Source organism: Calidris pugnax, unplaced genomic scaffold (genome assembly GCF_001431845.1).
Source record: "Calidris pugnax isolate Ruff unplaced genomic scaffold, ASM143184v1 scaffold14, whole genome shotgun sequence".
NCBI classification, from domain to species: domain Eukaryota; kingdom Metazoa; phylum Chordata; class Aves; order Charadriiformes; family Scolopacidae; genus Calidris; species Calidris pugnax.
This window is the reverse complement of record NW_015090793.1, coordinates 15,013,399-15,039,467: the sequence shown is the minus strand read 5'-3', so window position 1 is coordinate 15,039,467 and position 26,069 is coordinate 15,013,399. Positions and strand designations below refer to the sequence as shown.

The following is a 26,069-nucleotide window of genomic DNA, read 5'->3' as shown; positions in this document are numbered from 1 at the left end:
CCCGTTTAAAGTTTAGAAGGTCTCCATTGAAGCTTTTTTTGAAGACAGTCAAAAATCTGGTGCGATTTTTCCTTATAGTGGTGGAAGCTTCACGGTTTTTACTAGTTCCTTGAGATTTTGCAGACTTTGAGATGAAAATTCTCAGGTCCCATCTACAGGATTTTGGTATTATATAACCTCCTTATAATACTGAACTAGAAAGGCAAGGTGTTAATTTTGGATTCAGAAAAAAATAATAATTTTGTAGTTCTGAAGAAAATTCAGAATTGCTTCCATTCATAACCAGAATCAAGATTTTTTTTTTTTTTTTTTTTTTTTTTTTCTCTGAAAAACGCCGGTCATTTGCTAATGTTTACTTCAAAGGTTGCTGAGCCAAGGCACGGAGTTGAAAAGGTGACATTTAAAGCAAGTCATAAATTTCCAGCCTTCATGCAGGGGCTGCAGCGTGGCTCACCTGAATGAGCAGCATTGTGTCGGGGCAGGAGCCAGAGCCAGGTCAGCCCAGCCGGAGGGACAGTGGGGCTTGTGGAGTGAGGGACCACCAATGGGGCGTCCTGGTTGAGTCTTGTGTTCGCCGTGTAGGGGGCACCCATGCAGAGCACCCAGAGGGGTTGTTTGGCTGTGAGTGGGTGTTGCGCGTCCCACAGCTGAACCAGGGGACAGGGATGTTGTAGGGCTGGATGGCACAGCCATCCCTTTGTCTCTCTGGGCAGCATCTGCTGCTTTGGCTTCCTGAGCGTTTCTCAAGTGCTTGAACATTCGTTCAAGGGAGGATGGCAGGGTACCATGGGCTTTTCCTCTGTGTAGCCTGTTTTTTTTGGGCTGGATTGTGCTTTTATAGGGGTGAGAAGCTGCTCCAGGGAGCATCGCTGCAGTATGACCATGGTGTTTTTATCCCAAGGACAGATCAGCCCTCAGGAAGGTGTTTCAGGGACTGACTTTGCCAAGGTCTTTGTACCACGGTTCCCCTTCAGGTATGCCCATGAAGATGATCTCCAAGTCCCATCCCATGCCCAGCCACACAACTTTCAGCAGCTCCATGCCATCAACTTTGGGAAAGGCAATAGTAGGATGGTTGATTATGTTTTTAGCTCTGAGCAAGCCCTTGCCAAGGGGAATTAAGAGAGCTGCTGTGCCTCTCAGACCTTTCTTGCCTTGGTAGGTAGGTGAAGAGCAGCCAAGCTGTGGAGTCATCCCTGCACTGGGCTAGGATAGCCCATTGGTGGCAACTGGTGGCTGTGGCTAGTGGACCTCTGTGACCACCAAGCTTGTGTAGTGGCTCTTGGTGCTTTACCTCAGCAGATAGGGAGAATTTGGCCTTCTTGGCTGTCCCTGAGTCCACCAAACCTGCTGGGACTAGTTGTTCCCCACCTCTTCTACAAGACCCACCAGCCTGCAGGACCATGTGAATTGTCCATCTGGGCTTGTGCCAGTCACCTAAAATTGAGGAGATGGTACTGTGCCTCTAGGTCCCCCTTTCCATCCCCCCTGCTCTTTGAAAGGGCCAAAAGTGGTCATGGAGAGGCAGTGGGCACGGGAGTGCAGCCTCTCTGGACGCTCCTGTGACACCTGTGTGGGACTGAACACCTCCTTCCCTTGGGCAAGGAGACCTTGAACAAGCTGACCCTGCTCCGCAGACCTCCTGGAGGACATGCTTAAAAAAACACACATGCATACTTAAAACCTTGCTATTTATTTGCCTTTTGAGCCTCATAAAGGAGATGTGTTTTGCCCCCACACATGCTGGCTCTGTTGGAAAGGTCAGAGCCATCTGACAGGCTGTTGATACCCCCTGGCTCTTGGGCACATGGGATGGGACCTGAGGGATGAACTACAGCTTTAGTATTTCCAGAGATGCTGTGCCCTCCAAAACAAATTCAATTAACCAGGAGGGGGAAAATGTGGCTGTGGGATGTGCCAAGCCCGTGGTTCCTCTGGCTCCTGGCCCTGCTCCGTGCTCAGATCCTGCAGGATGCAGCTCCTCTGTCTCTGGAAGGGCTTGGTGTGGGGAGCGGGGCTGGCTGGTGAGAGTGGTACCCATGGTGGGGGCAGCTGGAACAGCCCTGATGGCTTCTGGGGGGGGTTCCACACCCCACTATGTTCTCTGCCCTGGGGTGATGAGCTGAGCTGTGCAGCCAGACCTGTCCGTGACTCCCTCCGTGATGCTGCCAAAGCCTAGTCTCTGTGCTCAGCCAGGGCAGAGCTGCATTCCACTGGGATTTTGGAGATAGGAAAACCCCCTGTCATTCTCCAGTGCTTCCCCATCCTCCTCTGGGTCTGAACCTCTCTGGTGAAACGGTCCCAGTGGGAAGGGGTATCTCTGCCTCCACTTCCCAGTAGGAAAACGGTGATGTGCTGCTGGCATTGCCTTGGACACGTCTGTTTTCCAGACCTTTGTGTGAAAAGATGGCAGACTGCTGCTCTCTGGAAAAGAAAAGACTTGGAAGTAGCATACAAATGGACAAAGTTAGGGGAAGATGAGTTGTGGCAAAACCAAGTGCCCAAAACATTGAATTGCAGCCGGATTCAGGCAGCTCCTTTGTGCTGATGGGCAGCAGCGCTGACCTGGAGGGTGTGTTTTGTCCCTCTGCTCCTGGCCCTGTCTCCTGTGAGGATTTGCTCTGTCCTGGAGCATGGAATTGACCCCTCTACCTCTCCCTGCTGGAACTGGGAGCATGGCAAAATATGCAGGGAATTGGCCAGAGAGCCCTGATGCAGAACTTTGTGCATGTTTTTGATCATCTTTTTGGGCTTCCTCTTACTTCGTCCAGTTCCAGCACATCCTTCTCCAGCTGGAAGCACAACTTTCATGTGAGGGTACACCATGCATTTATGTGCTGGCAGAGCGATGTTCTCAGTTCAGCCCTTTTGCTTTTTTTTTGATAATCTGAGCCTGGAGTGGCAACAGCCAGCGCAGGACCCGTCATTGCAAGTGAAAGCAATGCTCCCATCTTTTACCACCTGCCTTAGAACCAGCTCTTTGCCCAGGAGATGATGATCCTCTTGGTCCAGGGTGGCAGAACCCTTGGGAAAAGATGGTGCTGCAGGCTGCTGGGGAGGCCAGGCAGGCTGTACCAGTGCCCCAGCATCCCTCCACAGGGGACCTCGTGGGTCCAGGTTGTCCACCCCTCTGCTCTTCCCTTCTTAGTTGTGGTTTCTGCTAGCTTGTCGGATGCAAGAGTCAGACTTGCTGATCTCTGGTTCCTCCAGATACTCCCAGGTTTCTTTGAGGTTGCCATTGTGTTGCTCCTTCCAGTTTTCTAATCATATTAATATTAAGCAATATTAAGCACAAAGCTACAGATCCCACCCAACCGTCCAGCTCTTTCCTACCTGAATTGTAAACAATTTGCTGCTTGACTTATTTCCTCCCAGTCCTCTCCTCCTGGCCAGTGAGGCAGGTTGGACCCTAACCCTAACCCTTGCCATGCACCAGTGATATAGCAAGCTGCAGAAAATGAGTAGGAGGTCGGCTCATTAGCAACTCCCTCATAATAAATACACAAAGGAAGCGTGGACACACAAAACTGAGTTCATGGAACATGATGGATCTGACCTTGGAGGGCTTGGGGCTGCAACCTCAACATGACCTTTTAATTTACCTCCTTGCACAGGGTGCTACTGAATGATCAGGCTAATTAGCTGCACCTGCAGCACTCCAGCTCCCTTTGGAAAAAGCAGCAAAACCAATTCTCTTTAAGAGAAGTGAAAGAGCTAAATTTGTCCCTAAATTTCTCCCTAAGTCTCTTGTTAGAGAAATCTGTGTTATTAATCTGGGACAACCTGCACTGACTCAATCCTGGGCAGGTAACACAGCATGTGTCTGGCTGTGGCACGTCTCGATGAGCACAGCTGGGCAAGAGAAGTTGTCCTTCTTATTTATCACACAATGCAAACGGGGCTTACGGAGCCCAGTCCCAGGCTCAGGGGGGAACACCGTGGCTGGCAGGGGGCTGTGGGTCAGGAACTGGGAGGAAGAAGAGCATTAATAATGGCACCACCATAAATCACTGCACTTCACATGGAAACCTCTAAATGGCTCAGTGCAGCGAAGATCCCTCCTGACTCCGGAAACGCTTATCCAGCAGCTTGAATCAATTTATAGTCCAATGTGTGTGCGTGTGTGTGTGTGTGTGGTGTGCACAGCTCAGCCAGGGCCCCGTCCTGGCTGCTGTGGACGATGCGTGGGAGCTGCAAGTGCGGTTTGAAGCACCTTTGCTCTTGGCGTTGCTGTGTTCCACAACTGTATCTTCGGTGGCTTGTTAATTCTTTGGAAACTTGCTGAAAAGGAGGGGGGGCGGGGTGGGGGGGAAGAGAGCAAAACCCCCATGAGAGGGCAAACAAGCTACTAATGCAGCATCTCTGCCCATCCCCGCAGCGTGACCCTGCCCGATGTCCTGGGGAAGCCGGCCAGCACCCACCTGGACCAGAACATGTACCGGTTTCGCAGCACCAACCTGGAGCAGATAGTGAAGGCAGCTCTGAAGCTCAAGCATGAGGACTCGAGCCTGTCAGCAGCCCTGGAACAGGCAGAGGACTGGCTCTCCAGGCTGAAGGCCATGGCAGAGGAGGTAACTTGGCTGCGATGGTGGCAGGAGCTGCTTTTCACCTAGGGGGAGTTGGACTAGATGATCCCTAGAGGTCCATTCCAACTCTGACGATTCCGTGATTCCATGAGAGGTCTTGTTCTTCCCAAGCTCACCATCATGGTGGTGTTTTGGTGCAACAGCTGTGAGCAATCGCCCGGCGGTGTGGTGGGAAGCAGAATGGATGCTGCTCTCGCAGGCAGAGTCCTGCCCCTCCATGCAAGGGTTGTACCCACATCCCACCACAGTCATGTGAAGTGAGTTAGGAAGGTGATGGGTTTGGCACCTGGCTGTTGAGATTTAGCCTTGTTCATGCCAGAGTTTTACAGCAGGGTGAGTAAACCCTCAAACAAAGCTGCTGCAGCAAACTGGGCTGGATGTGGAGGACAGAGCTCGGGGAAATGTGAGGCTGCTCTGCCCTGTCCAGACCCAGATGGGACCAGAAGCTGCTGAGACAGGGTTCAGGTGGAATGGTCTCACTCCATGGGCTTGGGTTGGCAGCAGGACTTGGGGCACGACTGTGTTCCAGCCTCCCATGTCCCTCTGTGGCTGATGGGCTCATTTGGAGACTCCTGGTCCTGGTTGGACACAACAGCTTTTGTGTTTTTCAGCCCCAAAACAGCCTGCCCGATATAGTGATCTGGATGCTGCAGGGAGATAAGCGTGTAGCATACGCACGTGTGCCAGCCCACGAGGTCCTCTTCTCCAGGAACATCTCCAACTGCTGTGGCAAGAACTGTGGGAAGCTGCAGACCATCTTCCTGAAGGTACCTTGGCTTCTGATGTACATGCATGCATGATACTCAGTTTTAAAATATTTTCCCCTAAAAAAGTATATTTAGAGAGAAAATCATGTAGGGAAACCTGAAATCACAACACATCGGGCTGTCTTTAACCTGCAAACACCCGGGCCTCTGGGAACACCCAGCCCCAGTTTTGACGCTGTTGAAGCTGGTTCCTGCATGGTGAGAGCCTGGTCATGCTTCTGGTAAGAGTTCAGCTCCTCTTTCGTGGATCTGCAGCAGATGTCCGTGAATATCTTCATATTTCCTGCCAGTTACAGGGCAGTGAAGATGGGCACAGTTTGGGCCAGATGGTACTTTAAAAAAAAAATACATCTATTTAATTTTTTTTTTTTAATGTTATTTTATGTTTCTCAAAATTCTTGACCCTTTGCCACCCCAGGAAATTTAAGCTGTGGCCTCCTCTGCCAGGCACTTACTGAGCTTCTCACATCTCAAATGATATTTCTTTGGCCTTTCGCTGCCTGCCAGCTTGGGAGCAGACAATCAGTGCTGAACAAGCTCTAAAAAAATAAAGTGAAATAAAATAAACTGAATAAACCCCAAAACCCCAAGCCCAGCTGGCAGCAAAAGATGAACCAAAATATATTGTTTTTTTCTGCACTTTAGCTCTGGATGGAAAACTAGCATCACTTGAAGGGGAAAAAAGAGTGACTGAGAGAGAGAAAAAAGGGCAGTGAGACATCTCCGTGTTTATTCTTTCTATTTTTGCTGAAGTATGTTGGCTGGGTTTGTTGCCCTAGCCCTGAAGGGTGTCTCCCTGAGGCACAGAAGCCCTGACCACCAGGGCTTTGAAGCTCCTCAAGGTCATCCCCAAAGTGCTCTCTACACTGTTGATGTTGTCCCAATTCCCAGGGATGCTCCATGTCCCATCTACCCCCCTGCATCCCTGGCTGGGGCTACGGGGGCTTCATACCCACCACCCCCAGCCTTGTATCCCAAGCATCCCCCATTAATATCCTTCTCGGGGATATTAACGGGGCTCTACCTTTGGCAGTACCCCCAGGAGGAGGCGATGGGTCCCAAGATCCCAGCCCAGATCCGGGTCCAGCTCTGGTTCGGGCTGTCGGTCGACGAGAAGGAGTTTAACCAGTACGCCGAGGGAAAGCTCTCCGTCTTTGCCGAAACGGTGAGCATCTCACAGGGACCAGACTAAATGGGGTTTTTTTTTCCTCTCCGGCATGGGCATCGGCTCCACCATAGAGGGGAGGGAGTGGGCTGGACTGGGAGCGAGGGCATTGCCATTGGCAGGTGGGGGTCGCATCAGCCCCAATCAACCATGAGAAGAAAGAGAAGTTTCCACCAGTATCCAACCTGAAAGGCTGGGGAGAATGTCAGTAATGAGCCACAAAGCCACATTGTGGCTTCACACTTCCTTCTGCCTACTGCAGAGGAAATCAGGGGGTGCCCATGGGGTAGGGGATGGTGGTGGGGAAGGAGTGAGGCTCTCCCCAGGAAGTCTGTCCTCAGGATGGAGCTCTGCAGAAAGAAAGGGATTATTCATGGGATTTCAAAAGGATTATTCACGGGATTTTGTGCCTCCAATGCAAACTCCTCTCTGCTTTTGCTCCCCCAGTACGAGAACCAGACCAAGCTGGCACTGGTGGGGAACTGGGGCACTACTGGTCTGACCTACCCCAAATACTCAGATGTCACCGGCAAGATCAAGCTGCCCAAGGACAGCTTCCGCCCCTCCACGGGCTGGACCTGGGCCGGTGACTGGTTCATCTGCCCGGAGAAGACGTGAGTGACGGTTTTCTGTGAATAGCTGAGCCTGAGTGGGCTGTTGTGGGCACCCCAAAAACCTAAGCAGATGCTAACCTGGTGAGAAGGTCACCCAGAAAGCTGGCTGGAGGTCTGGGGTGCCATGGGGGTTCCATGTCTGCCTGCCCTGTCTGGTAAGGCAACAGGGTAAATGCAAAATGCATCGTTTCTGCAATGGGTGTTGTCCCTGATGTAGTGGGTGCTGCACAGGTGCTCATGGACACGGTGACTCCAGAATGCAGCTCACTGGGGTGCCTGTGCGAGCCCCATGCTGAGGAGCTTTGGAGGTGGAATCCCAGCGGGGTACAGAGGGGATGGGAGGGAATGGTGGATGCTCAGCACAGCTCTGCCATCTTCTTGCATTGGATTTACAGCCTGTGTTTTGGGCTTCACCTGAAACATGTCTCATGGGAGCTTTGTTTGGTGCCTCTGGGGTCAAAGAGGCTCAGCAGACAAAGCGTGTGCTGGGGTGGTGTGGCCGGCTGCAAGAGGAGGGAAGACACAGGGCTGTGCTGCTGCCTGTGTGGGGCTGGGAGGGCAGGAGGCCTCTGACGCCATGCATCTCTGGGGTGCAGGTTGCTGCATGACGTGGATGCTGGGCACCTGAGCTTCGTGGAGGAGGTGTTTGAAAACCAGGTTCGGCTGCCTGGAGGCCAGTGGATCCACATGACTGATGCCTACACCGACGTGGTAAGGAAGAGTCAGGCACCTGGGGGGCTGAGCCACCACCCCAGGCTGCAGCGGCAGGAAGCCCCCAGGGGCTCAGGGGAGATTTAGGCATCTGCTGATCACTGTTTGGTTGAAAATACCTCTGTGTCCCACAGAATGGGGAGAAGGTCCTGCCTAAGGATGAGATTGAATGTCCTCCGGGCTGGAAATGGGAAGATGTGGAGTGGGACACGGACCTTAACAGAGCTGTGGATGAGAAAGGTATCAGAAAGCAGTTTTGGGCAACTGTCCTGTGTTTTGTCCCCTTCACTCTGGCCATTGTGGTGCTTCCTTCCACGGTCCCATCCAGCAGCAGGGATGATAGCATCCTCTTTGTGGCTGTTTGAGCTGCCCTGCTGGCTTCAGGAGAAGACGGTCAGGCCCTTGGGGTGCTGCACCCTCTCCCCCTTGCTGTGGCTGCAGTGTGGGCAGTCACAAAGGCAGTGCTTTCCTTGCTGCTGGGGAGGAAGGAAGATCTTACCTGTCTCCTGGTGAAGGAGAGATTGAAAACATCAGGCCAGAGAGCAACCAAGATGGTCACAAGCACTGGGGTTGCCTGAGGAAGGAAGGACAGAGAGGAATATCCCCAAGCTGTGACTTCGAGCCAAGAGCTGCTGGGACACCATGAGTCCATCACCTGGGCATTCCCAGTGGGACACCTCCATTTGGTAGCAGCATGAGTAGGTCTTTTATCTGTGTGGACCAGTGAACTGGGAAACTGTGTTGTGCCTGGACAAACCTTTGCTGTTTAAGCTGTTCCAACCCGGACATACATGAAGAGTCCTGTCCTGGGGGGAGGCAAAGTGGAGGCTCTTCTCCTTCCTTCACCCAGCTGTCCCTTTCTCTCCAAGGCTGGGAGTATGGCATCACCATCCCACCGGACCGCAAGCCCAAGGCCTGGGTGCCAGCTGAGAAGATGTACCACACCAACCGGCGACGGCGCTGGGTGCGGCTCCGCCGGAGGGACCTTGCACAGATGGAGGCCATGAGGAAGGTAGGAGAGGGGCTGAGGAGAAGAGGGTGAGAGTGGGTTGGGGCTGTGTCCCTGTCTCTGTGCAGAGGTGGAGGTGCTTGGCCTTCTGCAGAGACCTGCTGTGCTTTGGAGCCTGGTGTCCCTGTTCTCCGTACTGGAGCAAGCAGCAGTCTCTGTGGTATTACCCATGGGGGTTACCATCTCCCAGAGGTGGAGACCACTCCAGGAATGCTTGGTAGGGCTGGGTGGGACAGTGCCACGAAGCAGCTGGGTGGACTGGGGCTGGCAGAACTCCTCCATCAGTCCCCTGTCGCAGTCCTGCTTTCCTCTAGGTGGTGCAGTTGGACTGCAAATGCCACCACAACGATGCTGCTCTTCCCTCCCCCCAGCAAGTTCCCTAAGATACCTTCCTCCCTTTCCAGCACATTTTCTAGATAATTGTGGCTGGAAAGCATAGGGAACCACTGCCACCCCATTTGCCAAAGGGTTGCAAGTGTCACAGAGAGGTGACACAGCTCTGGGGAGAAAAAGCCTTTGTGGGCTTGTGACTGATGCTTCAGGGTCCCATGGTGGCAGAGCTGAGGTGGCCTTGGGAGAGATCAAAGGTGGTGGCAAAGTGGAGGGCAGGCTGGGAAGGGGGAAATGCTGGTGGTACACAGGTCTGGGCAGTATGTGCCCCCCTCCTTGCTCAGCACAGGCATCCCCCAGCCCACCGAGACCCTTCTCAAAGTGGGGTCCACCCCAGGGGCTGGTCAAAGGGCTGAATCCCCAGCTAAGCTAGAGAGATACGAGGAGGACATGGGGTGGGACACCTGTAGCGGGCAACAACTCAAAGAGGCTGGACCCAGGTTTGGGTGGGCACCACCCTGCCCCTGGAGAGCCCCATGCATAATCAGCTTTGCCCCTTGCCTGTGCCACTGTCACCTGCAGAGGGGCTGTGGGGTGGTGGGGCCGAGCCTCCCCCTGAGCCCTGACGTGTCCCTGCCTGGCAGCACAAGCAGGAGGAGCTGGACGGGGAGGGCTGGGAGTACGCCTCGCTCTTCGGCTGGCGCTTCCACCTGAAGCATCGCCGGACAGACACCTTCCGCCGCCGCCGATGGAGGCGCAGGATGGAGCCCCTGGAGCGCACCGGGGCCGCTGCTGTCTTCGCCTTGGAGGGAGCCCTGGTAGGTACCTGTCTTTCCTCCCCCCAAAAATTGCTGCCTGGGAATGGGAGCCTGGTTGGGTCTGCTCCCACCCTTCTGTCTCACCCCAGGGGGTGGACATGGAGCTAAGCTCGTTATCTGATGCTTGTTATCTGCTGCCCGCACCCGCTGCCGCTTGTTTAGCTAATATTTTGGCTTTCTTCATACACTGGATTTCATAATCCTTTGGCTCTTCCAATAACTAAGTAAGAACCAACCACAGCAGCACAAAGCCCCTATTATAGGGCTTTTTTTTTTTTCCCCATTTGGCTTTTTTCCCCCCTCTTTCTTCGTTCTGTGCTCCCCTCTATCCAGCCTTTGAACCCAGCAGCCCCTTTGGGACACAAGCAGCTCCATGGCATTTGCATACATCAGTCCTGAGCTCACGCTGGCCCCATCTGTGAGGGTCCCCAGCTTCCGCCCACCCCCAGGGCTGCCGGTGGGATACTGGCTTCTCCCACTTCACCCTGGGGCTTGTTGATGTGCTTCTCAATCAGGCACTTCATCCCACTGCATCTTGGCAGAGGCATCGAGGAGGATTTATCTGGAAAACCCTATAACATAGGGGGTGTGTCCATGTACACGTGTGTGTGTGTGCCCGTGGGGCTGTGTGGGGACCCCCTGTGCCCTTTCTCTGGTTCTGGGGGGCTTGTGACATCTGATGGGGCTGCTTTGGGTCTCGGCTTGGTTGTGCAGTTTTCCAAGGGCTCAGTCGAGCCCTCGTTTTGCCTTCACTAGCCCGAAAATGAAATGGGTTTGTGAGTTTGGCTGCTGTGCTGGGGAACGGGGGGCTGACAGACCCATCTGCTGGGGGCATCGGGAGATGCGGATGAGATCCAGGGAGGAAACTCCCCTCCCATGTGTGTGGGGCAGAGGCTGAAGCGAAGGGGAAGAGGAGACAAAAGCCCCATTAAAATGGCGATGTGTCAATGTGTCTGGGAGCCACTTCTTGCTTTGCTCCTGGTGATACCGATGTAGTGGCAGGGGGTCCCTGGTTGATGTAAGTGTCCTGTGGTGTTACTGATGTCCTGCTGAACCCCAGCCTACCCCGGGCTGCTGGGGCTGCCCCTTCCAACCTTGTCTTGCTTTTGCCTCTCCCCGCTTCCCCAGCAAACACTGCCCTAAGTGTCAGTGGGTCAGGGTCCTGGGGGAGCACCAGGTCCCTTTGCTGCAGGACTGTGCTGCTCCTGGGAGTTGAACCATTACCTGGGCAGGGCAATGCTGCCCGTCAAGGAGTAGTATTTTCTTCAGGCGTGGAGATTTCGGGGATGCTGTCCCTGCAGGGTGACAGCTCGGGAGGGAGCAGCCCAGGAGAGCGGCAGGTGAATCCCTCCCCAGCCCTGGCTCCAGGTCTCGGCAGCCTGGTGGGTGCAGGACCAGCCCGCCTGCCCTTTGGGCTCCACTCGCCGAATTCCCCTCTACAGTAGGTCACTCTGGCTCGCCTCCGTGCCCTCATATTTTAGGGTTACTGGCTGCATTTTCTGTGGTTGCTTGGTTTTCTGTGGATTGCTTTATGAATGATCTTGCCATACTTTCTGGTTTTGCAGCTTCATGCCTTTCCAGCTCTCCCCTCTCACTTGAATGACTTGCGTATTTTTCCAGGATGCTCCATCCCAAAATAGTACCTAAATTTTCATAGCATCTCCCATCCAGTAACCCCAGACCCCCTCCGGACCTGCACAAGGTCGATCCCTCCATCCACTGGAGGCGCCAATGGGAGGAGGGACTTGGTGTGATGCTGCAGAGCTGGGGTCAGGGTGGTGGGCTGAAATGGTGCCGAGGATGGGAAAATACAAGTGGGTGCTGAGGGCTGGGAGGGGAGGGGTGGGCACTGATTTTCCACTATATCTATTTCCAATGCTTTTTTTTAACACAGGCAGAGGGAGGTAGCTTTTGAAGTCCCAGGTGTCAGGGAAGCAGTGTCTGATAAGAACCCCTGGATGGGGCAGCAGCTGGAGGATGGGCTGCTGTGATCACACTGAAACAGAATAAAGATGCAATTAGGAGTGGGAGCCTGGAGCATCCCCCATCTCAGATTTTACCCAGGCCTGGGGCCAGGGCTGCCACTGGCAAGCCACCAGCTGCCAGAGCCTCCTGAAGCCCCTCCTGTCTGCTCTGTCCTGTTCCTGTTATCTGCTCTCTACTCTGTGAAAGGCATTTGTGCAATTTTGTGGTTGTGCCACGGGTTTCCCTGAGCCCATCCAGCCAAGGAGCCGCACAGCGGTGCAGGGGAACTGAAGCCGAGGGAGGATTAAAATACAAACTCGGAAAGAACAAGCCAACACCCCAAGCGCTAATTCCCCCAGCTATTTGAAAGGATTGCTTTCCAACAGGAAGATAATACCAAACACGACCAGAAGGAATGTGTCTTGGATGCAGGAGTGTGTGCATGGTGCTCAGGGTTTCTGGGCCTCCCTCTTCCCGGGGATGCTCAGCGTCCATCGCTCCGACCTTACCAAACTGAGACACTGTTGCTGTTAGGACAGGCTGAACCCCAACATCTGGGGGTCAGGGTGACCTAGAGCTGGGAGCAGCTGGAAAGCCAAACCCCAGCAGGTTGTTCAGCTGCTGAGGCAGGGTTTGTAGGAGCTGGGGACTCCTTGGCGGAGGCTTTCCCCCAAAATCCCACTCTGACAGTGGTTCCCCTGTGGAGCTGAGCAGCTGCACCTCCAGGGCCGTGTGTGGGGCTCAGCATCTGTTCAGATGGACCCCATGGGGTGTGAGTGTCTGCTCCCATCCAGCCCAGCTCCCTGCAGTGGGAAGAGGCGGGGGGGCTGCAGGCACACACGTGCATCATTTCTCTTGTGCACGCTCGCTCTCCCCAAGCACGTGCTCACTCCTGCTTTTGCTCAGAGACTTTGGTTTCGCTGCTCACACATGCTCTATCCTTCCCCTGACCCCAAGCAATGGGGAGGGACTTTCCCCGATCCTCCATCCCATGGGGAGCAGCATGGGGGCCGGGCAGGATGGTGCTGCCCAAAGCCCTGCTGCAAGACCCAGCAACTGGGAACCCCATGGGGACCAGGTGAAGGAAGGAGATCATGGTGGTACTCCAGCCTGCATGGAGGCCACAAAGGGCAAAACATAGTTCTGAGGAAGAACGTCTTCCAACTTGCCCTCTCCAAGGTGTGCCTTCCATGGTGGTTTGGGGTGTGAGGAGTCCCCCTTTCCCTGTGATGGACAGACTGGGGGGTGTTCCCAGGACCCTGATGAGGGCTTCAGAGAGCAATCCCTGCCTATCTCAGCTCCTGGTCTCCTCCACTTGCCCTTCCCCAGGCTGTCAGAGGATGCAGGTCAGGGTGGGGGACTGGCGTTCTGCTGGGGAGAAAGGTCATAAAAATAACTGAGGAGCTATTCAGCTCCTGCGGGGAGGGGGGCAAGGAAGGGAAGGCAGCTCTTGCAAACCCTCCGCGTGACCTCACCACCGTAAATACAGCGCAAACCCCAGGGTTTCCTCTGCAGACAATGTCATGGTAATAGCGATTCCTGCCTAGAAAGGCAAGGGGGGCTCTCCAGACACCTAAGCTCCTGATGCATTTTTGGGTCTTGGCAGATCTGGGCTTTGGAAACTCCTGTCCCAGACCTGTAATCTGGGCTTTGGAAACTCCTGTCCCAGACCCGTTTTTTTTTTTTTCTTTTTCCTTTTTTCCTTCTCTCTTTTCCTTTATTCTTTAAACACCCCTCCTGTCTCTCCCTAGCATTTGATAATTGAAAAATATTTAAAGATCAGATTTACACTCTCCAGGAAGTTACCTTTAGGCTCCTTTTCCTGCAGCTAAATATTTCAAGCTGAACGTGGCAATTAGGAGGTGATAAAAGGCCGGGTTTCACAGACTGACACAAGAAGAGGGAAGGGTCGGCCGAGGCTCCCCCTGGGCAGCGACTGGGGCATTTGCCTGCATTTGCCACGTCTGTATCACTGTTTGCAAAGTTTATGCTCCATTAATTTTGCTCGCCAGGGGACTTAGTGAAATTGTTTTAACTACTAACTACTGCTCCAAGAATGACAAACTTTATGGAGAGGCTTTTCCATGCTGGTGAGACGCTGGGAGGTGGAATGTGAATTGGTGGCCCTTGGACTCCTTTTGTTGTTGTGTCCTGTTCCCTCCCAGAACAACATGGAACAAGAGATGGGTCCTCTCTGCCCTCCTGGGGCAGAAGAGCCTGAGAGTCCCTCCGTGGGGAGTCCCAAAGTCCTCCTGGACACCCCTGTGGATAATACCCTGGAGGACCCCATCCCAGGGGGAACCCCAGCTGCAGAGTGGGTCCTGGCATGACCGACCTTGCCTTGCTTTCTCTTGCAGGGGGGAGTGACAGATGACAAGAGTGATGATGGCAAATCCGTCTCCACCCTCAGTTTTGGTGTCAACAGACCCACCATTTCGTGCATATTTGACTGTAAGGCCCTGAGGGTTGGAAGGGAGGGTGACATTCCCCTGAAGTGAGTTCTGGCATGGGGTCTCTGCTGTGGGGACCCCGTAGCTGAACATTTCCCATCCTCTTCCTCTTGCTCACCTTGAGTGCAGGTGGATGGAAAGGGGTGGGGTGGGCAAGGATGGGGTATGTGTCCTCCTGGGGGTATCGATGTGCTCAGGGCTCGGTGCTCTCAAGGATTAAGCCAAGCTGTCCTCAGACACCAGCCTGGGGCTGACTAAAATTCGGCTATTTCCTTACATCCTCTGTACAGGTGGGAACAGATACCATCTCCGCTGCTACATGTACCAAGCTCGGGATCTAATCGCCATGGATAAGGACAGCTTTTCAGGTAAGCCCAGAAGCCCATGTCCATGTGTTTGTGCTTGTCATTAGTAATCACTCCCCAGCTGTAATGGATGCTGGGGAGTAGTGGGGTATGTAAAGCAATTTTTGGGGCATTTATTGGTGTGACATGGGGGTATTCAGCAGCCATACAACAAAAGACAGGGGCACGAGGCTTTCCTGAGGCAGCAGCCTGGTAGCTTGATTTCCCATCAGCGAAAAAAAATCAGAGTTTCAAGAACTCTTATGTGAGAAACCAACCAGAAACCACAAGTTACCCAGGTCAGCCGTGAGTCAGAGCTGTTTCCTTTGCTAATAGCTCCTTCTCCCAGACCTGAGGTGATGCTGAAAGCCGGTGGCAAGGCTGGGTAGAAGACGGCTGAGGGGCATGACAAATAAAACCGGAGGGGAGGGCAGGGATGTTTACCATGGCACACTGCCTCGAGCCATCCCCCCCGTGCAGTGTGCGAGCACTGGGATTTCAGGCAAGATGGAGGGCTCTGGGCTGGTGTTGAGATGATGGAGCACAGGACAGAAACCTCCATGAGATGTGCTCAGTAAAATTAAAAAGGGTGCAAGGATGTAATTAGGACCTCGGAGCAGACGGGCACCCTCTTCTGAGTCCTCATGAAGTTTCTGCTTGGATGTATGAGCCCTCAGCATCCAGCTTGCTCCCAGCTGGTTGAACCCTGGCCAGCCTCTCGCCTGCCCTTGCAGGGCAGGGGGTCAGCAGCCTCCTGGGTGTGGGGTTTATGGAGGGGATTTGTCCTGTGGTTTGGGGAAGGGATCAAGGCTGAAGACGGGAGACTCCGTTTATTAGGAATGAAAGAATTGATTGAAAATACGGTTGGAAAGGAAAATACCTAACAGTGGCAAATATGTAAAATGGTTCATATTTGTTTTCACGACTGAACATTAAATTGAGCTGCTGCTCCTCCACTCTCCATCCTGGAAACTTTGCAGGGGGGATGGGAGGCAATGACTGGGGGTATTCCTTGATGAACCTGATGCCTGAACCAGGCATACTTCAGACAGGACTGTAAAAAAAGCCCTTTCATGGAAAAAAAGCGTGGTCCCAGGTGGAGAAAAGGGTGTCCTGGGCTTTGAGTGAGGAGCTTTCCATGTCCTGCGGCTCAGCACATCCCCAGTACAGCTTCAGGCACTTCTGAAATTGCCAGGCTTGAGCTGATGGGGTTAGGATGTCCTGTCCTTGAGCTCATGTTTTCTGGGTTAGAAAATGAAGCTAGAATATATTGCTTTATCCTTTGGGCAGGTCTGTTATTGTTCGGTGCTGAAGGGTGCTTGGGTGTAGGTAGTTTGGCTTTAGGAGTGTTTCATTTGCAGCAGAGGCTGAAGCGTGGCCGTGGGGGTGTGTAGAAGGCATGCCAGGAATGGACCTTCATGTTTGACCTGAGGAAAGACCTCCCCCCCACCAGGTGGTGGGCCCCACATCCACTTCCCAATGGGGTGGGCCATCCCAGCCAGGTGGCCCTGAGCCTCTTCGGTGCTTGTGACCAAAGCTGCCTTTGCCCACACCCGTTAATGCTGTGCAGTGTCATTTTGAGGTGGGAAAGCAGGACAGTGGAGATGTCGCTGTTTGACTCGGAGCTGGAGCTGGGGCAATGCAAAAAATCTCCCATCAGTTCATCGTCCTGTGGCAGGGGCCATATCTGAGATGTGAGTAGGTCCCGGGGCAGGTATCCCTGGAGCACCCACATCCCTCTGCAGCAATGCCTGAAGGCAGCATCCAGCATCCCTCTAAAACTGTCACTGATTGTCTGCTGCGGGGATTTGCAGTGTTGGCACAGAGGTGAAGGATCTCAGATGGGATACAGAGGCAGCCCCCAGAAACGGTGTGGCCTGGGGACCCGCAGCAAGGAACAACCTGCAGGGACAGCTGGGCATCACCATGGCAGGCAGCAGGACCACAGTCCCAAGGGTCTCCTGCTTCCCGGAGTGTTTTGAAGCAGAGGGGCTTGAAGGGGTGGACAGAAATGCCCTGGAGATGTGCAGAGCACCCAAACAATCACCCAGTGTCTGCGCCCACCGAGGTCCTGTCTCCCCTCTGCCTCCACAAAGGGTTTGTTGTTCAAAGTGGTGGGGACCGAGGTGATCTCATGGCCCCGATCGGCGGAGCGGGGAGGGGAGTCCCTTCCTTCGGAAAAACCCAGCCAAGGACAACATGAGTAACAACATGCCACAATGTGGAATTGTGATCTCCGCTGCCTTAACAAAGCATAAAGGAGTTCATTAAGGGGGCTTTACACAGTTATAAAAATAAACCTTCTGTGCACACGAGGGTCTAAACAAAGGGGCTTTATGGAGGCCTCCTTTAAAAAGAAGAAGAGGGGGGGGAAAAAAAAAAAGAGCAAAAAAGCAAATCCAAATCCATGGTTTTTTTGTTTATTGTAACGCATTCTGCTTTCCTCTTACTGGAAAAAAGCGCGTAAGTGGAAAAGGTTCTTCCCAGCGTGAATAGTGCTCTCTCCAGCCGGCCACCTCACAAACAGCCCCGGCTCATTAAACACGTCTGCCGCGGTCCGGACGCCAAGAAAGAAAATACAACCCCCTTTACCCACCCCCAGCCCTGGAAGAGGGGAAGGAGGGTGGGGGATGACACCCTGCTCAGACAACCCCCCACGTTCAGGTGCCTGGGGGTTGCTCCTCCATCTCCAGGGTAGGCAGGACATCTTTTGCTCCCAGCATACGCTCATAGTCTCTTGACATTGCTGGTGTTGGTGTGTGCACACTGTTTTGCAGGGACCCCTCCTGGGACTGTGGGGGTTTGTGCAGTGCCAAGCACTAAAGGCTGCTGCCAGTAGGTGTCCTGGGACTGGCTTTGGGGTGCCCTGGGTGGTACCCTACTGCATGCTGGTGGATCCCCATACGCTATCTGGTGCATCTGTGTCATTCTGGGTGCCAGGTGGATGAGGTGGCCTGTGTTCTTCCAAAAAGGCCCATGATGTCTCCTGCCACTGTGGAGGTTGGGCTTTGCAGGTAACCAGAGCTCAGGGTTCCACCTGGAACCAATCAGGTAGGATGCGGCAATCACAGAGGTCTCCTCCCTGGATGAGTAGGTGCTATCAGGTTACGAAGGGTGTTCAGTCTCCACAGGACCTTATAATGTGATCCCATGGCACGTTTTGAGCCTCTCACCCAGCCCTTGATCCTGGTTCCATCATTGCCCACCCTGTCTCCATGTCCAGTGCCACTGTGGGCTGGATATCCACAGCAGGTTTGGGCCACATGCTCTTTGAAGCTGTCTGGAAGGGAAGGTGTTAGAGAGGGTTCAGGTTTCACATTTCTGTTGTTAACTGATCTCAGGCTTCCTGTGTTAATTGCTTTGGTTGTTAAGGGAGGCTACTCCTCACTATTTGGTGCTGCCTTGCAGTGAGAAGCCTCTGGCTTTGTCCCAAGTTAAGGGTGAGACACCTTGCTCCCAGCTCAATGCCTTTGTACAGGGGTCTGATGAGACCCTGGAGTACCTGAGACATCTGCATGGGGCTGGCAGATGTAATGCAGCTAAGATAGACTGAGAGCCACCTGGTATGACAGCTGGAGGCCAGGTGGGATAATCTGGAGTGCTGGGAACCCGAAATCTTCCTCAAGACATGGAGGTTACTAAAACTCATGCAAAAGGGCTGAGAGCATGATTCTGGCAGGTTGCTGGCTGCATCCTCAGCTCCTGTCCCTTCTGGAGATATTAAAGGCCCCAGGAAGGAGACAGTAACATTGGAGTCACTTTCTTCATGGTCTGGTCTTCAGAGCAGAGGGTGAACTGAAGGCACTGCTTACCCACATGTGCAGTGCTGGTACATCCTGCATCTCCCTGGAAAAGACTTGTTTGCATCATGGAAACAGTTTGTGGTCTCTGCTGTGCTGGAAGATGGCTGTGTTATCACCATCGAAACACTCCTCCCTGCAGAGTCATCTTTTGGAAGAAATCCCCACACCTTAGGGCAATTGGTGAACCATTTGTGCTACCTTGCTGCTGGTGGACAGGGTGAGGAGTCATGAGGATTACCTGGACCGGGATAGATCAGGTCAGACAGCGATGAAATTTCTAATGCTACAGCAGTGGAGTGCTGGGAGATGTGGCCAGGGAAGGTCACAGTGACTCCACCAGCTGGAGTTATCACAAGCCAGAGGATACAGGAAAGATGGAGAGGTACTCTTTAGCAGGGAGTGTAGTGATAGGACGAGGAGTAATGGTTTTAAACTGAAAAAGGGTAGACATAGATTAGATATTAGGAAGAAATTATTTACTCTGAGAGTGGTGAGAAACTGGAACTGGTTGTCCAAGAAAGCTGTGGATGCCCCATTCCCTGGAAATGTTCAAGACCAGGCTGGATGGGGCTTTGAGCAACCTGGTCTAGTGGGAGGTGTCGCTGTTCGTGGCAGGGGGATTGGAACTAGATGATCTTTAAGGTCCCTTCCAACCCAAACCATTGATTCTATAAGTTCGCTCTGGTTAACATGGTCTCATTAGATTAGATACGCAAAAGGTTTTTGCAAAAAAATCCTTCATCAAAGATTTTTAAGGAAAGGAGGCTGCTGTGGGATAAGAAGGAAGGTCTTTGTGTGGATATACAGCTAAATTGTGTGGACCGTTTATGGTTGCCTTGTCTTTTTGGGACAAGACTGGCCTTTTGTGAGGAAAAGCTCCATAAGCTGAGACTCTTCAGCTTGAAAAAGACATGGTTCTGGGTTGGCATGATAGAAACCGGCAAAACCCCAAGTGTCAGTGCAGGTGTGCAGGGGAGGAATCCTCCTTCTCTGCTAATTGAAGAACTGGGGAGCCTCAGATGGAGGTAGAGGGAGCTGGGTGCTGAAAAAAATCATGAGAGGATGGCTCTTCATGCAGTTTTGAGTTGTCACTGGAGGATGTTGTGGGTTCAAGAGAGACAGGGCAAGTCTGTGGAAGACAACTCCTTTGCAGGGTTGCTAAACATGCAGACATCCCATCTAGTTTGGGAAGTACCTGAGCTGTGGATAACCGGTGTGTAGAGATAAGTGCCGGAGACTTCGGCCTCATTCTCTTCTCAGTTAGAGTTGCCTGGGACACGATGGGAATGCTATTGCTGTTTCTAAAAGATCTGCAGTTCCTTCAACCTGTTCACAGTCTTCCCTACCCAGCCTGTTGGCCCTTGAATGACTATGAATTGCTTTCTCCTTCCTAGACTGGTAGCTCTAATTCATCCTTTGCCTCTTATCTAACATCCCTTGCAGATCCTTATGCCATTGTCTCCTTCCTCCACCAAAGCCAGAAGACGGTGGTGATCAAGAACACTTTGAACCCCACCTGGGACCAGACACTTATCTTCTATGAGATAGAGATCTTTGGGGACCCCCAGAATGTGTCTGACTCCCCTCCCAACATTGTGGTGGAAATATATGACCACGACACCTACGTAAGTGTGTTTGCATGATCTGGACCTTCATGGTGTGAGTGTGCTGGAGTGGCTGGGACAAACACATGGCACTGTTCCTGCCCTCTGGAGTGCAATGCTTTAACATCTCTGGGTGGCTCAGACATTGAGCTGGACACTCAGAAGACAAACATTCAGCAAACAGCTCTGCTACTGATTTCCTTGGTGGCCCTGGTCTAGTTACCAAAGCTGCATCTACACTGTATTTTGCAGAGTGGCCGAATTAACCATATTTCCTCATGGAAAAAGCTTGGTACATGATTTAAAGTGGTCATACAAGTAGGGAACCATACACTGTTGTTTGCTCAGCTGCCTGAAGGTATCCAAAGTAGTGATGGCATTTGTGGGGCTGGTGAGATAACCTTGAGTCCTCCCTAGAAAAACTGGGCTGTAGCCTGTCACAAGAGCAGATTGCGTGTAAGAGCAGTGCTTAAGGGAAAAGCACTTAGAACACATTTCAGGAATGTCTCAGGAACCCTTTTGCTCTCCCTCCTCCGAAGGAAGTAGCAAAGGCAACTGAAGATCCCATTGCAGACCAGTGAATGGGCTTTTTAAGAGCTGCTGATACTTAATGCTATACTCAGAGGTCCTGCTCTGGAAATTGTGCGATACCATAGGAATTTCATCTTCTGTTTAAGCCAAAATGTGTAAGAAAGAGTACATTTGTAGCCCTAGCAGTTATGGGGAGGAGTTTGTGTCTGCATGGATGTCAAACCCATCTTTTTTCTGAACTGGTCCCTTAATGGTTCAGACATTGAGCCTGATTTTTGAGTGACAGGGTCTTGGCTGAGATGTGGGTGTGTGGAGATGGACTCTGCTGGGAAGCAGAGTGGGAAGAAAGCTCCCCATGCCTGTGGTTGCCTTTCAGGGTGCGGATGAGTTCATGGGGCGCTGCATTTGCAAGCCCAGCCTGGTGCGCTCGCCACGGCTCTCCTGGCACCCCATCATCAAGGCCAACAGAAACGTGGGGGAGCTGCTGGCTGCCTTCGAGCTGATTCAGAGGGAGAAGGTGAGCTCCTCACCCCCAACCTTATCCCATCTCTAATTGGAATGCTAGCTTCTTCCCTTGGAGCCTTTCCACACCCAGCAGGATGCAGCCTTCTCTCGGCACCGAGCTATGTCCACCTGGGCTCAGCAGCTCTGCAGCTGCCTGTCCTCGGGTTCACCAGGACGGGTGCTGGGAGTAGACCCAGCCGTGATGCTCAGCGCTGGCTGCACCGCAGGGGTGTGATGGGAGGCGTTTAGCGGAGCCCAGGGGAAGAGGCTCGGTGCTGGACCGAAGCCCGGGCTGCCGGGTACCTGTTCGGGAGGTGCTGCTTGTGTCCTGCCAGCCCGGTTGGCTGCGGTGCTGAGCTCAGAGCCTCGGCACCTTCACACCGCGGGAAGAGCCTGGTGGGTTTGGCCCCAGATCACTGGCCTTTGCTCAGAGTTAATTTCCGGAGGGGATTTATGAGGGCTGAAGTGGGCGGTTACTCCCCCAGCGCTCAGTGCTGGCCTTTTCATGTAACGAGCCACAGGGGAAGGAGGTTGTGCTTTGGAGCCAGTCCAGGCGGGAGAGACTCCTCGTCATGCCCCAGTGTGCTCTCGTGTGCTTTCCCACCCTCCCTGTCCCCTGCTCATACCACCCTCTGGCCTCTCTCTCTCTGGCTTTCCCACTGGCTGTGGCGCCTGGCTGCATCCCAGATGTGCCTCTGCACCAGGGAAAGTGGATCAACTGGAAGGCTAAATCTCTCTGTCCTGTTTCTCCCTCCCAGCCTCGAGGTGCTAATTGGGAACAAGGGTCCTTGCAGCTCCCTCCTCCCTCTCTCCGATGTAGGTCCCAGCTCTGCTCCTGGAGGGATGCTGCGCTCCGAGCACGATGGTGCTGCAGCTGCCAGGGGTGGATGTGCTGGGTACAAACCTTGCTGCACCAGTGGGGGGCTGCTGGGTGGCAGTCAGGGGATGTCTCCGCTGCCAGATTGGGCACCAAATCATCTGCATGCAGCCTCTTCTTCCTCCTCACCCTCCTCGGGAGTTACTCAGCTGGGTGGGAAAGACCTTGGAAAGGAAGGTCCTCTCCAAGGATTTTATTTGATCCTAGCAAAAAGCAGCTGGGTGGATGTGAGGCTCTGCTCCTGCCTCCTTGTCAGAGGGAGAGCCCTGCCCTTATGTCCAAGCTTTTTGGAGCCCAGCACTGGGCATGAAGGGGGACAGTGTGTGGCTATGGGAGGACTGATGTTTCTCTGATGGATAAAGCTGAGTTAGCACCAGGAGTGCAAATAGAAAGTGTGTGTTTTTTCTCCACAGCCGGCTGTCCATCACATCCCTGGCTTTGAGGTAATGCCTTTCTTCTGTTTGCAGCTCCTAGACTCTATTGTCCTCAAACTGTCCCCTCCCCTGCCCCTACCAACCTGCTGGGATCCAGCACCGTCAGCTGCTCCTGCAGAGGTTTTCAGTGGACTCTGCAGCCCTGCTTCTGCAGGAAATTTGTCCATCCTGTCTTAGGAAGAAGGAATCACCATGTAGAGATGGCGGTTTCCTTCAGCTGCTGGCAAAGAGAGCTGAAGTGGGGCAGCTCATTTTGACTCCTAGATCAGGACAAATGTACCCCATTCTGGATATAATTCCTCAGGTGTCAAACACACCATTACCTTCCTGCCCTGCGATAATTTCAGCATTCTCGTTGTGAAAGGTTGGGCTTCCCAACAGCTCCAGTGAATTTTGTACCCTGCAACCCTTCTGAGCAAAGGCATTAACTGATGCTGGATTTTAAATGATTTTGTTACCTGCACTGATTTCTTCACTGGGGGATGGTGGTGTGTAGGAACTTGGAAATCATCCTTTTTCTATTCGGTTATCAGCTACAATTATAAGCCCTAGGATGGACTTATGAATGAGAATTGCTCTAACTCTGTCCTTTCCTTCTCTTCTCCAGAATGAGCTATCCTCCAGCCTGGATGAGGTGAGTCTGTAAGATTTAGTTGTCTCTTCATCTTGGAGATTGTTAAAATTGTGCCTCCACAGGGCAGCCACTTCTTTTCAGATGAGTCAAGTCAATAGCATCAAGATTTTAGTAACGTAAGTGATCACCAGCAGGACAGGGTAGATGGGTTCCATGCTTAACCCACAAAGTGTTCCCAATGGCAGGGCATGTCAGGTAATATATAACGTTTGTAGGATGTATGTGCATGAGGTCTGCTGGTGTTCAGTCCTTCCAAACAAAGCCTGTAAAAGCTAAAAAGCTGGGCTGACCATTGGCTGGACCTTAGCTGAAATCCCAGTTGAAAAGTTTGCAACTTTTCATGGGGAATTTGCCATGAACTGGGACATGCGCTGGACTGTTCCAGTTGCCGTTAATGAAATAGTCTCCTCAGGATCCCCAGCTGCTTCTTGGGCAACCTGTCAAAGTTGCTACCCAGACCTTGTGCATCCTACAGAGCAGATCACCAGCTGAACCAAGTGCTACCAGGGTAGGCTGGTATCTTGTAAAACCCAAGGCAGGGAGATGAACAAGGGGCATGTGTATTTGAATGTTGTGGTAGCCCTAGGAGTCAGTTAATCCCAAAGTCTGAGAGATGAGCTAGGAGAGACCTGAGGCATGCAAGGAGCTTGGCCACATTTCCACAAAAGGTTGAATGGGATAAACACATTTTTGCAAGATGGGTTTCTTCCACCCAAGCAGCTTTTACTCATGGTGTGGTGTTCATCTTTGTGCTCCATGTGGGCTGAGATGGATGAACTCATGTAAACATAACCATCTCTCTGCTCTTTCTCCTCCATTTCTTGTCACTGTCATTTCTGGATGGGGCACTCCACAGCTCTGCACCCCTGCATTGTTCTACGAGGGGCTCCTCCAATGGGTACTTTTTATGCTCAAACACTTGACTCTCCCGTGTTCCTCTGCTTTTGCCTAGAAACCAAGCAAAGTCCCAACACAGATTCTCAAAAAGACCAGCTCCGTCAGACGTGGCCTGGCCTGACCCACCAGCCCTGCAGGAACCCCATCCAGACCAGCCCACTGAGGCTGCATTCAAGAGTGATGCCAGCCTGGGGTCTCCAGTGCCCTTAGCAGTAAATAACAAGCCTTGTAGAGAATCAGATCATATATGCATCATTCAGGCTCTTGATTTATCTGAACAACCAGGCTGGCACCAGACTTTCTCCTACTGCATTTCTCTTTGGTGCAAATGGGAGTATCCTTTGGCACAGGGATTTAAGCCCCCCTTGAAACAGCATGGCCCAGCTGTGCGCTCAAACTGGGAGATGTTTCCACTGTTTTAGCTGGTCTGATCTGTGTTGACTTTCACTCATGACTCTTCCAACCCTGTATCAAAGGCAGGATTGGACTAGATGATCTCCAGAGCTCCCTTCCACCCTTATTCCCTCTGACTTGTCTCATTGAAACCACCCCAACTGCCAGCAGACCCCACAGGCCATTTCATGGATGTCTCCATCCAGCCATCTGTGTCTGGGTTGAGAGCCGTGTCTGGGAATTGCTTGTTCACCACTATCACCCTGAACCCTTTCTGCTCTTGCCTCATCCCCAGGACTCACTACTCATTTCTGTCCCATCTGGTGAAACTTTTAATGCTCGTTCATTCAGCGGAAACCCAGGAGAACAACTGCAAAGCAACCAGGAGAGCAGCAAGGATTGAGAAGGACTTAGAAATGGCTATTGCTAGCTGAAGACATTGCAGTGTTAGGAGCCAAGCATGCACTGTTGACTTTCAAAGCTGCTGTTAAACCTGGGGAGGATGAGGGACAGGAAGGAGCTCTTTCCCCAAGGCTTTCCCCTTTTGCCGTACACATTTGCCAGAAATTACAATAAGGAGATGCAACAGATGGTATTTGCATCAGCAAAGATTTAGGTGTTTTCTTAGGGAAAAACCTTTCTTTTTTGGGAAGAGACTGGGCAGCCATCTCTCAGGGGCTGTGTGGAGTTTGAGCCTACCTTGGGTTTTGGAGATGGGCTAGGTGGCTTCTCCAGCTCTGCATCTCTATTATGCAACTTAAATGCAATTTAGGCACATTTAAAGCTGGAAATGAACATATGTCACTATACAAGGTCAGACTGAAGGTCTTCTTGGTTCAGTCCGTGCTTAGGCACCTTGATGTGCTCTAAGCACTGTGGGTCACAAACAAAAGCTGGGGATAGCTCCTCAGGGGCCAGTCAGTCTATTCCTTTACCCTAAGGAAGGAACAGCTCATGTTGATGATGCAATGTCTGAGGTAAGTAGGTGAGTTACCAGAAGTGCTGAACACCCCAGTGATGCTGGGGATGGTCTGCACCTCTCCCTTCTCATTAGGCACTCACCTCCCAGATAACCTTCCCTTTCCCTGCTAGCACTAACCATTTCTGCAAGCATATGAACCGTGGGAGGGAGGACTGCCTGCCCCCTATTTACCGTCTGCCCCATATGGGAGCCCAGACATCTGCCCCAAAATGGAGTTACTGAAAGTCTTCAGCTAACAAGCAGCTTGATTCAGCAGCCACCAGGAATTGCCAATGAAAATTAAAGCTGAGCGTCTAGTATATCTAACATGCCACTGTGAAAAAATTCCTTTGTATAGCATTTATATACATACATATATAAACCTGAACCAATCCTATAATTGAAATACATATGCACACTTAATTTAATGCAATAATACTCCAGCCTGAAAAGAATGCCAGTCTCCTAAATTGATTCCAACTGCCCTTGGTTGACGGTTGCTTTTTTAGAGGCTTTGCTTTCATTCCTGCCTTCTTAGTGACTCTGAACTCAGAGATGCAGGTCAAGAAGAACCTGAATGCTGGGAGGGCTTGGAGCTCGTCCTCTGTGAGTGGCTGGGGAAGTCTGGCTCCCTGCTTTCCTCCCCTGTGAAGGCACATTTTGAATCCCCCA

At 52.4% G+C, this 26,069-nt stretch overlaps 1 protein-coding gene across 7 annotated transcripts in view; it reads left to right on the top strand.

Moving 5' to 3' along the window:
• Positions 1-26,069, top strand: part of DYSF (dysferlin) — a 100,308-nt gene that overhangs the window by 16,986 nt on the left and 57,253 nt on the right. For all 7 annotated transcript variants that reach the window (XM_014935959.1, XM_014935963.1, XM_014935960.1 and 4 more), the window contains 14 exons: positions 4,379-4,571; positions 5,198-5,353; positions 6,387-6,518; positions 6,966-7,132; positions 7,729-7,843; positions 7,978-8,083; positions 8,713-8,855; positions 9,827-10,000; positions 14,323-14,416; positions 14,706-14,783; positions 20,006-20,187; positions 21,074-21,214; positions 22,492-22,521; positions 23,120-23,146. In XM_014935959.1, the coding sequence (XP_014791445.1) occupies positions 4,379-4,571; positions 5,198-5,353; positions 6,387-6,518; positions 6,966-7,132; positions 7,729-7,843; positions 7,978-8,083; positions 8,713-8,855; positions 9,827-10,000; positions 14,323-14,416; positions 14,706-14,783; positions 20,006-20,187; positions 21,074-21,214; positions 22,492-22,521; positions 23,120-23,146 (1,738 nt within the window). The remainder of the gene's footprint in view (positions 1-4,378; positions 4,572-5,197; positions 5,354-6,386; positions 6,519-6,965; positions 7,133-7,728; positions 7,844-7,977; positions 8,084-8,712; positions 8,856-9,826; positions 10,001-14,322; positions 14,417-14,705; positions 14,784-20,005; positions 20,188-21,073; positions 21,215-22,491; positions 22,522-23,119; positions 23,147-26,069) is intronic.